Below are 13,888 nucleotides of genomic sequence, written 5' to 3'. Positions count from 1 at the left end.
ACAGCGGTCCGGCTGGCGGGGTTGAGGGGGCCTTGCTGTGCAAACTGCTGGCACCCCAGCTTCCAGTTACCCCAAAGACCCATCTAGAGGGAAGGGTAAGTGCAGCCTTGGGGGCCAGGAAGGACAGATCTGTGGGGCCATGTCCCCACTGCCCCAAAATAACAGTGTGTTTTTTCTTTGAGCCTCCTAACCTTTTTTTCAGTTTTTCTTTTTTCTTAAAAAAAAAAACCCCAAAACTTCGTGGACCTTCCATTGTCATCCCCACAATCCCCACAGGGGGAAGGGGGGCTTAAAGTCTAATTTTTAACAATTCTTTTTTTTGTCTCTCCTAACGTTTTCTTCAATGTTGTTTAAAATTTAAAAAAAAAAAAAAAAAAAGGAAAAAAGTCCCTCTCCCTCCCCGCCCCAATCTGTAAAGTGCCTCGTGGTGGGTGAGTTAAGGTGCATCGTGTGGTTTGTAACAAGTGCTGGGGACCCTGCCCCTGCTTCCTCCTATGCTCCTTGTTGGGAGCCTGCAGGCTGGGGACCCAAGGGTCCAAGCTGCTGCTGCTGACCCTGGCCTACAGCCCAGGGGGCTGGTGGGACGGGCTGGTCAGTAGTCATCCACGCTCTCAATCTCACCAGAAGGTCCATGCAGGGAGTACCCTGAAGCCAGAAGAAGCTGGATTTGAGCTCTTTCACCCCCAGGCACCTGCTCCATGCTGAGGAAAGAGCCTTTTTACTGGCCCCACCCTCAAAACGTACCCAAGATGCTGGGGTCCGAGTGCAGCATCAGTGCCCGCCTCTTGGCCTTGCTGCCCTCCCCAGGGCCAAGTTTGGTGCTGTGATTGGTCTGAAAGGCTGTCTGCAGGGAGCCACTGCTCAGCCAAGCCTCCTGCCAACCAGCAGAGAGGGAGAGGGAGTTATGAGGGGGCCAGGTGACTTCTCACCTGAGGTCAACCTCACCTGCAGAGGATGTAAAACCTCACCTGCTGCTGCTGCCGTTGTTGGCTGGCTTTCTGCTTAGCCCTCCGCTCCAGGAATTGTTTGGCAAATTCTTTGGCTTCCAGCGTGTCCCCCAAGCAGGAACGAATATAATCGTGAACATCATATGGAGATTCCACCTCCTTGAGGATCGCTACAGCCATGGGAACTATGGGCAATTAGGTGGGGCTGTCAGGGCCCACCTAATGTAGGTCTGGCACCCCTGGCCCAGCCTCCCAGGGTCTGCCACCTATACCATCCAGGCTGCCCGTGGTGCTCAGTGTGTGCAGCATCTGCTCACACCACTGGGTGAAGCCATCCTGGGGCCTGGGGATGCCCTGTAACAGCTTCAACAGCTTCTCTTCCTCCTCTGTCTTTTTGCGCACAGGCCGACCTGACAGGTGGCTATAGGAGTCACTGAGCAGGAAAAGGGTGAATTAGAGACAAGAGATCAGCTCAGGTGTTCTATATCCTTCCATCCCAGCCCTAGCCCAGACCCAACAGGCCCCAGCACCCACCTGAGAGAGGGGCTGCTCCGACTGTTCTTCAGACCCAGGCTGCGGGCCAGGCTCCCACTGCTCTTGAGGGTGTCCTCCCAGAGCCCCAGGCCGCTGCTGCCGCCCCCACTCTTGTCGGGCCCGCCCCACAGCGGCCCAGCCTCAGATACCCACTGGTTCAGAGGGGCAGTGCCCAGGCCCCCAAGCTGCTACAGATGGCAGGAAGTCAGGGTGGCCCAAACAGGGACACATACTCAAAAGCTAACTGGGGAGATTCATTTGTGTCAAATGGGGGCAAAGCGAGGACTATACAGACAAGACGTCCTTCAAAGTCAGATATAGACCAATGCTCCCCACCCCACCCCCAGGTCACAATGGGAGTTGACTAGAAGGAGTTCCTGAGGGCCTAAAAGGTACAAGTCAACCGGGGATGGGCCAGCCTGCTCACCACACGGTGGTTGGGGGCCTGGGCCCGCGATGGCTCCCGAGGCAGAGCCTGCTTATGCAGCTGTCGCTCGCCCTCCAATTGTAGCTCAAGCAGCGTCTTCATGGAGAGTCCTTGCTTGGCCAGACCAGCCCATAGTGGAGGTGGGGAGCTTGGCGCAGGGGGCACTGGGACGGCAGTCACTGCCTGCTGTTGCTGCAGCAGCTTCAGCAGTAGCTCCTGCTGCCGCACCTGAACAGGAAAACAGTGAGGGCCTGCAGCCTGGCCCCAAGCTCAGGCCCCAGCAGGCCAGAGGGCTCAGATGGGCGTCTACCTGCTTGCGCCGAAACAACTCCTCTTCCTCCTGCCGTCGTTTCTGCTCCTCCTGCTGCTGCTGCTGGCGTCGCTTCTCCTCCCGGCGCTTTCGTTCCTCCTCCTCCCGCTTCGCCCTGAGCTCCACTTCTCTGCGCTCTTGGAACTGACAGTCAAAATCAGACGTCAGACCTGGGGGCATCTGACCTTCCCTGCCGTAGTCTAGCCCTTGAAACCTGAGGACTCTCGCCCAGATGCCTACTCACTTTATGCTGCAGCTGGAGTTGTTCTAGAATTGGACCCTGAGTCGAAGAGTTAATTGGTATGTCCCAAAGACTGGCCTCACCGCCTACAGGAAGCAAAGACAGCTGTAGGAGGACTGAAGCAACTTGAAGGGTAGGTGTAGCCCCTGGACTCCCTTCTCCCTCAAGACTACTGGGCTGGCCACACACCTGACTGTGATGAGGCTGAGGTATGTATGTCCCAGAGAGAGCCTGAATCCGGCACCGACAAGGACCGGTTCATTGTCGGGAGCAGGTTCTGGTCCCCTCCTCTGAGGAACAAAGCACTGATTCTCAGCACCCTAAAACCATCTCCAAACTGCCCATCTCCCCACTTTACATATCCTGAAGACTCATACACACACAGCTAAATGAAGACTGAGATTCGACAGAGCAGCCCACAGACCTGGGGGGTTTGAGAGCTTGGAGCTGCTGCAGGAAGGCGGTGAGCTGCTGCTGCTGTGGTGGTGTCAGGTCCCCCAGAGCTGCCTTTTCCCGGAGCCCACACTGCTGGAGGGGGCGGCTGTGGAGAAGACAGGCATGAGGGGGGCAGGCTGACACAGCAACTGCCTATCCCTACTTATAAGCCCTCCTAGGCCCCTGTACCTGTTGACCAGCTGAAGAAACTGCTGGTGCTGCAGCTGCTGGTACAAGGCCGCCGCTGCCAGCTCCTGTTGCTTCTTCAGCCGCTCCTGGTCCATATTTCCCTGAGTGAAGGCAAAAGTATTTCCACAGCTTTGACCTTGTTGTGCTCCACGCCACCCGCTGGCACCCATCAGGCTCCCGCATCCCCTCCCTGCTCCTTAAAAAGGTGGATATGCTCACCAGCAGTGGGGGTGGTGAGGGTCCTGGGGCAAAGGGCACACGACCCCACATCTTGATCACCTCACCCAGTGGCTGGAAGCCCTCATCACAGCCACGCTTCACAAGCAGGGCCATGGAGAAATAGCCAGCCTGGAACCACTCTGCCATCTCTTGTGTTGTGAAGGGGCCTGGACCAAGGGAAGGGGAGGCTACAGTCAGAAAGATATGCCAGAGAAGCCCTAAAAGAGAATGGTGGTGTGCCCCCACCCCCAGCAGCCCCTCCTGCATGCCCCCCACCCCCAACGGGCACCTTGGATCTCCCCCTGTGGGTCCTTGTAGAACCACTTCCGGGCTGCGCCATGGCTGAGGGGGAGGGCAGTGGCAGCTGCAGAGTGGCGCAGGCCCTGGGCCTGCATGGCAGCTGTGAACTGCTCCTCCTCCAAGGAGCTGTCCTGCAGGGATGCCACAAGCTTCTCCGCCTCCTGGGAGCCCAGGGAGAGAGGAAACACTCAACTGCTCGATCATAGCAAAGGCAGAACAGGACTAGGGCTAAGGTCAGGGTGGGGGCAGTTTGGATCATCTAAACACGGCAGGATAGATGGGGAAAAGCTTGGAACCTAGGCAGGGACAGATGAAACAATGGCTTTCTGTCCCCCTGTAAGAAAGGATCACTAGAGCCTTCTTAGGCCCCCCGCCACCCCCACCCAACCTGCTGCAGGTGCTTCAGGCCTTCATCATCTTCTAGATCTCCAGGTGGGCCAGGGGGTGAGCCCACCCCAGGACTCAGCTGCATTCCCCTCAAATCGTCTCCTAGAAGGAACAAAGAAAGGAAAATAGAATGGGGGTCCAAGAAGGGAAGGAGAGTTCCCTTTCCACTCTCATTCCAGAAAAGTAGGCTCTACCCTTGTAGGCTACGCAAGAAAGGGAGCATTTTCCCCATCAGCCCTTGGCTCCAGATAAAGGGCGGCCCCACCCTCTGGCTACCTTCAGCAGCTGGCGCGTCTTTCTCCACAGCGTCACCTCCTTCCCCATTAGCTCCCCAGAGTGGGCCCAAGGTAGCCAGGGGGGATGGGGGGCCAGACTTCTCCTCCGGAGGTGGCAGTGGAGTCAGTTCCTTCCCACCTGAAAGAGAAAGGTAATTACCACAATTCAAAACCAAAGAGTTGGAAGGCTTTAAAAACGATTTAATACAAACTCTCCATCTGTGGCCAGATCTTGGGCCTCTGGGTATTGAGTCTACCCACTTAACTTTGGTCAGCTTGACTAACATTCACTAACTCAATAGCACAAACCCCACTTTGCACATTTCCTCTTTTACAACTACATCACTGGACAATGGCGCATATGTCCAGAGCACTATCCAAGGTTGTATGCACAACACCATAGATTTAATACTGTATTCTATGTTCTTTAAAGGATTTGCAAAGGTCGTTCTGATTACACTTGACTTTTACCTGACATACTGCCTCTAAGACACAGCCATACTGTTTCTGGGTTCCTCCCCACACCTGTCAGCACCTGCTTTTCTCAAGTTTCTAAGCAGTCTTCACCTAAAGGCGGGTAGACAGCCAGCACCCAGCCTGGTGATGGACACTCCTGTCTGCTGAAGGCCCAGCTCTAGGCTCTCTGGCCTTCTCCTTGCCCCACCCTGAAGGCTTACCTGCCTCAGGCCCCTCCTCATCCAGCCCTTCAGAAGGCTCTTCCTCCTCTTCCTCCAGACCCTGGAAGTCAAGCTCCTGCTCCTCAGGAATGGGCTCCTTGGGGCCCTTCTGCATGGGGTTAGGGGATACAACAGAAGGTAAGGGCACAGAGAACAAACAGGTAGGATAAAGAGGACCCCATCAGGGCAGGTTCCCACCAGCCTCTAATAAAAATCTTTCCCTGGCCTCCTTACAGGTACCTTGAGAGGCAAGAAGGCCCCGGAGGCATCGAAGGTGCCCATTTCTTCATCCTCATCGTCTAGGCACCACTCTGGGAGCCCGTCTTTGTCATCATCAAAGCCTTCAGACCCTCGGCACCTCCGGAGGTGAGAGCTGCCCCCACCACCTCGCCCCTCCTCTTCACCACATCCTCCTCGATCCCCTCGCAAATCAAATTCAAACTTGCGACGCCGGTCCCCATGTTCTCGCCAGCCAGCAGAGCGGGGGCCACCATCTGGGCAAGAAAAGTTGGAGGAGAATCAGTATCCTGGTCAAGCCAGAGGGATGACTCTTCTGCTGCCCAGAAGACCCTGGGTATTTCCAGGTCTGCCCCACAACCCAACCCACTCCAGCAAACTTTTAGCTCCCTCCGCTGAGAGCCTCTGCACTTTAAGTTCTTTCTGCTCACTCTCCCCACCCACTACAACACCTCTCTGGCCCCAACCTCACCAGGGCTGGCTGAGCGCCAGCGGTCGCCATCTCGCCGGGGTCCTGCCCCAAGTCTCCAGCTGCCCTCCTCTTCTTCCTCTTGCTCCTCCCGGAGAGAACGCCAGTTCTCGCTATCTGAGCGGGCATGTTCCTTCCTTGGGCCAGCCCCTCCCTCCTCAAACCCGGAACGTGCTTGGGAGTGGGGGAAGACACAGTCAGCAAAGAGGTAGCCATGGTCCCCAGAAGGCTCTTACTATAAACCTCACTGGTTAAGAGAAGCCCAGCCCTGAAACCTCCTGTCCCTCTACCGTCCCTTGGAAATGTCCCCCTCACTGGGGCCACCCATTTTGGTCCCCACCCCACCTCTCAATGACCTGCAGTGCCTGGCACAACCCTCAACACTATCCATACCTCCGTCCCTCCTGGCCGACTTCTCAAACCGCCTCTCGCCTCTACGAAAGGAAAAAGTGTTGGTCAAAGGAGAGCTTCCCCTCCCTGATCCCCTGGATCCTTGCACACATGTCCATTCTGCCCTGAGAAAAGTGAAGGGAGGGAGGGAACTAGGGAAAAGTCAGGCTTGGGAGGGTGCCCAAGCGAGCACACAGGTCACAGGCCAAATGTGGACTAAAAGAATCAGAAGAAAAGGGCAGAGCCACAGGTAAGAGGGCAAAGAAAGCAATCTCTGACCAGGGCTTATTTGGTGGGTCTCCTATTGTCCTGTAATGGCAGAAGACCTAAGCTTCCCTCCACGGGACCCTGGATTTAACCCCAGAGCTTCTCTCTATTCTGCCTCTATGTCACCTCCTTCCAGCCTGCACCTGTCATCCCAACTCTGGCTACGCTGGATCTCTCGGGGGTTTCGACCAAAGGCCCCGTCGCCTTCTTCAATGCTTCTTTGGTAAAAGCAACTGTCACCACGGCCACGGCCTGAAGAAGAAATGAGATACACATGGGAAACCTGCCAGAACATCTCTGCACATCCTCAAGACGACAAGCCCCACCTCTGCTGCCCCCAGAACACATCATGGCCTCCCTACCTCGGCTCCGCGTGCTGCCCCTGCCACGGGAGGCGCCACTTGGGGGGGGTCCAGCCCCTTTCCCCATCAGCCTCAGCACAGCCACACTGTTCACTGACAGGGAGAAGTTTCTCTGAGGAGGGAGCCAGGGGTGGGAGTGAGGACCCAGACACCTGACCATCCCCACTCTGTTCAGAACTGCATCTTCCACCACCTGTCTTCCCAACTCAGCCCCCTTCCAAAATGGAGCCCTAGTACCCTGGCCTGCAGCTGCCCTGGTCCTGCCCCACCTGCTCCTCCTCGGTCAGAGGCTCCAGTGCTAGGGGCTGTAGTGGCTCCTCCTGTAGCACCGCAGCGAATTCCTTGTCCTGCAGCTCATCGGGGACCTGTCAATCAGGGCAGGAGGACCAAAATATCACATGCTCCTGGGCTCTCTCCAGAAGAGCCATATAGGTGGAGAGGCTATACAGGGAATTGGACCACATAGCCCGTCACGACCTGCACTCCCACCTTGTTCTCCTTGACATAGAGAGCCAACATCTCCTCTCGCCCATAGCGATAGTCAGCCAGCTTGTATTTGGGCATGGCGGGGGATGGGGGTGGGGAGGCCACACTGCCACCGCTACAAAGTGCTCTCAGCCTAGAAAAGGGACACAGGGAAGAAGACAAGTATCTGAGCAACCCTATTCTTCCCAGCTTCCCCATGCCACCCAAAGCACATCTGACCCACCACTCAGGCCCAAAATTGAGGGTCTCTGCTGCCATTGTGGAGCTGAGCGTGTCCAAGAGATGAGAGGAGATGGGCAGGGTGGGGGAACCTGGCGTTCACTCTCAAAACACCTGTGGAGACAAAAGGGACACTGGGCTTAGACACAACACTCCTGGATAATCCCAAGAAGACAAGGAATAGATCCTCGCCTTGGTAGGCAGAGTAATGGGCTCTAAAAGGACTCACTTAAACCAGCCACATACCACTCACACCATGAGTTAACCAAAGAGTCACGACAGGGAAAGACCTGGGGGAGGAAAGGAAACAGGGCAGCTAGAGCCCCTTCCAGCTTCTGCAGGGGTGCCCTCCCTTACCCCAGACTCACCTGGAGCCTTACTCCAGGAAGCAGGCAGAGCTGGGGCTGGGTTCTCTTCAGGCAGGGGCCTATGCTGGAGTGAACTAGGGCCCCCAAGCTATTGGATGCTGGTCTGAATGCAATGGTGCCTGAGAAGGGACCTTCACATCTGGAAAAGATCCTTAATAAGAGATGAGGGGAAGAAAATGAGTTAAATTAATGAGTCAGAAAGGCCCTCCTTCCTCCAGACCTCCTCTGTCCTGCATAACAGCCCCTATTCCTCCTCATCTCTGTCCCCTACATATTTAGCCTCACAAGCAGTTAATTCACTCAGCAAAGCATGACTGAGGTGCTAAAGTTGTGGCAGAGAATACACCAGGCACCTCTTTAGGTCTCAGCACTCTCACTGTATGGCTTGGTATTCAGTAAGGGGGTGGTTAAGGTTTGCATAGATGTTGAGGACAAAGATAAAACAAAAACAAACAATAAAAAAGCACTAAAACCACAAATATTTTAGAGATATAAAGTCAGTTAAGGAGAGAAGGATTAAAAATTAATCTGAGAGAAAAATTACTTCCCTCCTGAAAAATCTCAGGGCTGGCTGCTTGGTAGCTAGAATCTAGAGACTGTTTCAAGAGAAACCTAGTACAAGGGGAGTGGGGGTGGGGATGCTATACCAAGGCCAAAGGTAGGGCACACACTGAAGGCTTCAGGCAGGCAAGTCAGGCCAGCACACCCATAGGCTGGTTTACCCAACAAGAACCAACACCCAGACCCCTTCCCTGGGATGAGGAAAAGCCTGAGCACACGAGCCAAGAAAGGAACAATATTATGATGATACAAGCTAGGAAGAAGGCCCCTCACCATAAAATACAAATAAGGTAAGAGTTACTGAGGCTGACAGAAGCAGCAGTGGTGGCAGTGACCTGTCCCTCTAAGGATCAGCAGAGGAGGCTCTTAGGAGGCAGCTCATCCCTGGTGGTTCTGAGCAGAGGACAGGCAGGCAGGGTCTCAAGGGGCTGTGCAAGGGTTCCCTCACTGGCTGGCGGGGAGGCTGGACTGGAGAGTCTCCACGATGCTCATTAACTCCAAGACTCCACAACTCTGGGAAGGAAGGAGGAGGAAGGGTTTTCACCAGAAGAGCCAAGGGAAAAGTCTCTCTCACCTATGACTGCAGGCCAGAAGATGACACAAAACTCTAGGACAGACACAGGATCTGCTGCCAGAATCTCAGCTAGAATAGGGCCGACCTCCCCCAGCATGGGCATCTCTTCTACAATAGGTCTGGACATTCCTAATGATGGATGGACATTCCTAATGATGGATGCACAATATGGCACACACGGCCAACAGAAGACAAGTTTGTTGAAAAGCTCTTCCTTTCACCAAATTCAAGTAGGCCTCCCAGGACAGTAGTGTAAGGTTAATTCTTTCTATGCTTTAACTCTTATGTAACTTGGTCAATGGATGAATCTTGAAGACATTATGCTAAGTGAAACAAGCCAGTCACAAAAGAAGATATTGTACGGTTCCTCTTATGTGAGACTCCTAGAGGAGTCAAGTTCAGATACAAGAGAGTAGAGTGGTGGGTAACGGGGCTACGGGGCATGAGGAGTTGTTTAATGGGTACAGATTCAGCTGAAAGAGGGCAAATGAAAAAGTTCTGGGCAAATGAAAAAGTTCTGGACATGGATGGTGGTGATGGTTGCACAATAACATGAATGTCTTTAATGCTGTAAAATTACACACTCAAAAATGGTTAATGTAGTATGTTATATTTCACATTTAAAAAGAGGTTTAGAAAAAAGGCATTTAGGAATAGCTATCACCTACCTAAGTCTTCCCCATTCCAAGAAAAACACCTCACATTCTTCAAATAAACTTAAGGAAAGGCTGTTCTGAGCCTCCTCCAGTTCACTCCAGAAGAGACCGACTTCTAGAGGAACAGAGGAATCTTGTGGCATGAAAGGCTGCTGTGAGGAGAGGGGAAGAGAAGAGGGACAACTCACCCTCCCACTCTGCCAGGGAATGGCAAAGGCAGCTCTTCTCGGTGCTTTCCACGTTTGGCCTTTGCCTTTCTGTCCTGGTTGTAAGGAGTAAAGTGAGGAAAAGTGGCTCCCAGTGCGAGAAGCAGGGAAACTGCAGAGGCAAAGGGAGAGGGAGTCACGGGGGGAGGAAACACAGGAGCAGCTGGAGAAAATGGCCAAGTCTCCAGGTGGGCCCAGCCAGAGAAGGACTAGTGCCAGACTTAGTGGCTAACTGGCCCTTCCCCAACAAGCAGCATGCATATCTACTATGGTTTCCAGCCCTCCAAGCAGTGTGTCTTTTCCACATGCTTCCTCGAAGCCAGCAGTCTCAACTGGGGAGACTCCGCTCCCCAGGGGACATTTGGCAAAATCTGGAGACATTTTTGGTTGGCATGACTGGGAGTTGCTACCAGCATCTAGTGAGTTAGAGGCCAGAGATGATGCCAAACATCCTACAATGCACAGGACAGCTCCCACAACAGAGAATTATCTGGCCCAAAATAGCAATAGTGCCATGGCTGAGAAACCCTCCTCTACACCAGGAACACAGGTAATACATATTCTGTTTATGGATAAGAGTGGAAGACAAGAGAAACCAAACTGCAGTTCGTTCTCCCCTCTGAAGAGCAGGGCAATCATTCCCTAATTATACTGGCCAATGAGAGAAATCTGAAATCCTGCCAGGAGGGAAATCCTTGGGAAAAGACTAGATTAAAAGAGCTGTCCTAAGTTCCTCTATTATAAACTCTCAAAGCCAAGCATTTAGAAACAGTGAAGGAAAGAGCGGGAGAGGCAGCAGGCAGAGGACTGGGGGCACAGCCTTTCCTAGCTACTTGATCTAAGGGTCTCCTCATTCCAACTTAGCCCCCACCCCTCGCCCTGCCCTCAGAATCTGATCTATTGGCTCCTCTTTCTCAGGGTTCAGTATACCCTCACTCCCCTGGCATCTGAATTATTACTATTAAAAGGCTGCCCCCTGCTGGAGTCAAAAAGAGAGGACATACACTGGTCCTGGGTGCTCACAAGAGTCTTGAGGGAACAGGAGGGGAGCCTATTCTCTGGGGTTCAGAACTCACAGGAGAAAGCACAGATTCAGAGGATAGGTGGTCCCGGTACACATTAAGAACATTACTTCCTCGTTTCATCATCCCTAAAATTAGCCCCAATCCCAACCAATGTGCCTTGGCACAGAAAGGTATCAGTATTAACAGAAGTAGAATCCCAAATTCCCCAACATTTGAGCAACCGCCCAGCCCCAAGCTTGTTGGAGGTAACGCCGCCCTTTCTCAGGATGGAAAGATTCTCCAGGCATGATAGAAAGAAAACTCTTGAGGCTTAAAAATGGGTGCAAACCTGCATTCCTCTTGGATGGTCATCAGCTCTCTACTCTCTGAGCCATCCTGACAAATGCTGCCCCTGAGCATATCTACTAGTTAACAGTTTTCAAAGCACTTCCACACTTTACCTCATCTGATCCTGCCTGCCCACTTGCCCAGTCTTGGGCTCCAACAAGGAAGGGAGGCTGCAGCTGCCCTGGCAGAGGACCTCGAAGTCCCTAGATACTCTATCCAGACTGGAGAAGGGGCACACAAACAGCAGGAACCATCCCAAATTCCTAAGTATACTTTGTGAGTTTTAAGCCATTTTAAATAAATTTCTTGTTAAAATTTTTAAAAATCCCTCACAAAGCTGCCTTTTTTCATCTTCTCTGCTCTAAAGTGGGGCTATTTTTTTCTATTTCAAACTCCACCACAGACATGAGAGGGCAAATTGGGGTCTTTTAATCCATCAAATCATACACAATACTAATGCATCCACTGGCTGCAAAAGCCCGACTAGGAGTCTAAGAACACAGCTCATTTGATTGTAATCACTATATGGGACTCTTGAGGCCTCTGGTCCCCAGGCCATGGCAGCAACCAGATGTGCCCCAATCTTTTTCCCAATGATATACTATACCTACAATGTATGAAATAAAAACTGGAGCTAAAGTGAGAGTAAGTGACCGGGGACTGCACAAGGGACAACAGTACAGGATGAAGGAATCAGAGAGCAAACTCCCACACTGAGTGGCAAACAGAACCCGCCTGTTGGTACCCCATGGTGTTTCGGTTGCAAAGGCAAACTGAGGGGCTCTTGGTGGGCGGCTAAATTGCAACTGGCACGTCAGTTCAAAAGAGTGGTGGACAGGTTGTGTAAAGGCTGATTTTTGAGAAAGCAGCACCGAAGAGCAAGAAGAGTGTAAGATGAGTGGCTGGAGGAAAGTATCGACTAAGTATTGACTTAACATTTCCCAGGGCCAGGTGTTATGTTGAACTGAACCTGGAAGCTTACTTGGAATACTAGTAACGACTGGGTAAGAGGTGCGAAATGAAGGTCTCAAAGTTAACTTGGAAAAAAAAATGGAGGGGGTGGGGTGAGAAGCCAGAGAGCAGCTCCATCAGGGGTGATGATGGGCTGAGAAGGGCCCGGCCTGGCGATAAAAAAGACTAACATGTTTAACACGGCCGGGCAACTGGGAGGAAGGAGACCCCAATGACCAAGCACTAATGTCGCTAGCTGAAAAGGAATCCAGGTGAAGATCCAGAATAGGTGCTCTGGTTAAGGGGAAAGGCTTCCACATTAGCCAAAGTCGTGCAACGCTTGGACTTTTATGACCCGCAGGGCCCAGCTAATTCCGACGAGAACCCTGAGGCACGTTGAGCAATCTCCGGGGAGCGCCGGACAATCGGGTCGGAGGCCCCCGGGCGGGCCCGGAGGAGGGGAAGGCCGGGGCCCCGGGCCAGGCTTCCGAGGGGCCGAAGGGCGACCGTTAGGAGCGTGGGGGTGGGAAGGAGGCGGGCTGGCCGGGAGGACGGCGTGCCCTTCAGGGAGGGGCGCCAGGTGCGCGGGGCGTGGGGTGAGGGCTGCCGCCCCCCGGGAGGGACGGCCGCGCTGGGGGCCAGGCCGGGGGAGGGGCCGACGGGAGGGCGGGGGGACCGACGCACCGAACGGCAGCAACCTCGGGAGGAGCCGTGGGAGGTCCGTGCCGGCGGCCCGCGCTCTGGCTCCGGCTCTGGCTCTCGCAGGCTCGGCGCGGTCGCCTCTGCGTCGGGGGCGGTCCTGCCCCGGGCCCGGCTGCGGGCCGGGGGCCGCGGGGCGACTGAGCGCTTACCGCAGCGGGCGGGCGGCACGAGGCTCCGGTCACGGGGCGTGGGCGGCGGCTGGCAGGCGGCGCGCGGCGGGCCGGGGGCGGCGGCGGCGGCGGCAGCGGCGGCGGGGGAGGGGGCGCTGGCGCTCCCGCGGCGGCCGCTCCTCTCTGTTTGTGTTTGTAGCAAGATGGCTGCCCGCCTTGTACCACGTGACGCGGACGCGGGTCCGCAGGGCCGCCCCTTTCGCCGCCGCTGCCGCTGCCGTCTCTCTCGGCGGCTCCGGCCGGCTGGGACCCTCCTGGTCTCTCGCCCTCCCCGCGTGCCCCGCTGGCGCGGCCCAGACACCCGCTGCCCCCGACACCCCACTGGCACGTGACCTGAGAGCCCGGCTAGTCACGTGACGCGGGGCCTGCTGCGGGAAGGGGGGTGAGGGTGTCCCCGGGGTACTCCGCAGCTACCCCCCAGCACGTGACTCGCGACCATCGTGACGGGGCAGCCGCTAGTGGCATCACCGGCCTCTCCTACTCAGTGGGCTTCCTTCAGGAAGCCCGCCTGTATTGAAAGAGACCATATACAATCTAGAAGTGTGTTCATCAGACGTCCTGGAATACATGCAATAAGTGAGGAACCTGATGATTTAGAAACAGTACGAAGCATCTCTGGTGAGACCCGGGCTTTTATCTGGCTCCGCCACTGACTAGGAGTTGACTGACGCTTTGTCTTTCATAGTAAGGAGTTAATATTGTTCGCCCCATCCCTAGCCCCTACTCCATTCCTTTCCTGGAGTGCTGAAAGAAGTAAGATGGATGAATGTGAAAGGTTTTGAAAAGAGTAAAATTTACATGGAATTGTAAGACGTCGATTGACACTTCCTTTGTTTAAAAAAAAGGGGGGAGGAGGGTTCAGGAATGACTTTTCTAAATCCCTGAACCTTTTTGGATGAAAATGTTTGTGTTTTCACCATTTTCCTGGAAGTCATTCCAGAATGTGTACTCTACTACCTAGCTTCCTAAAACGACTG

The 13,888-nt window shown here is 54.3% G+C and overlaps 1 protein-coding gene across 2 annotated transcripts; it reads right to left on the bottom strand.

The window, feature by feature from the left end:
* Window positions 1-352: 352 nt before the first annotated feature.
* Window positions 353-12,863, bottom strand: GIGYF1 (GRB10 interacting GYF protein 1). 2 transcript variants are annotated; one of them, XM_039849548.1, is made up of 28 exons: window positions 12,724-12,863; window positions 9,719-9,848; window positions 8,574-8,813; window positions 7,740-7,890; window positions 7,376-7,485; window positions 7,156-7,285; window positions 6,936-7,031; window positions 6,667-6,778; window positions 6,448-6,556; window positions 6,041-6,081; window positions 5,651-5,821; window positions 5,182-5,435; window positions 4,942-5,050; window positions 4,266-4,403; window positions 3,991-4,091; window positions 3,592-3,763; window positions 3,303-3,469; window positions 3,084-3,184; window positions 2,884-3,000; window positions 2,649-2,749; window positions 2,463-2,545; window positions 2,219-2,362; window positions 1,909-2,136; window positions 1,482-1,669; window positions 1,220-1,380; window positions 969-1,132; window positions 745-874; window positions 353-645 (listed from the first exon to the last, which is right to left on the bottom strand). In XM_039849548.1, the coding sequence occupies exons 5-28, from the start codon at window positions 7,408-7,410 to the stop codon at window positions 593-595; spliced, it is 3,105 nt and encodes a 1,034-aa protein (XP_039705482.1). In that variant the 5' UTR covers window positions 7,411-7,485; window positions 7,740-7,890; window positions 8,574-8,813; window positions 9,719-9,848; window positions 12,724-12,863; the 3' UTR covers window positions 353-592. The 2 variants fall into 2 exon arrangements, with proteins under 2 accessions (XP_039705482.1, XP_039705483.1); XM_039849549.1 differs by having other exon boundaries at window positions 1,482-1,666.
* Window positions 12,864-13,888: the final 1,025 nt, after the last annotated feature.

This window comes from Pteropus medius, unplaced genomic scaffold, assembly GCF_902729225.1.
Source record: "Pteropus medius unplaced genomic scaffold, Ma_sr-lr_union100, whole genome shotgun sequence".
Lineage (NCBI taxonomy): Eukaryota > Metazoa > Chordata > Mammalia > Chiroptera > Pteropodidae > Pteropus > Pteropus medius.
This window is presented reverse-complemented; position numbering and strand designations above follow the sequence as displayed.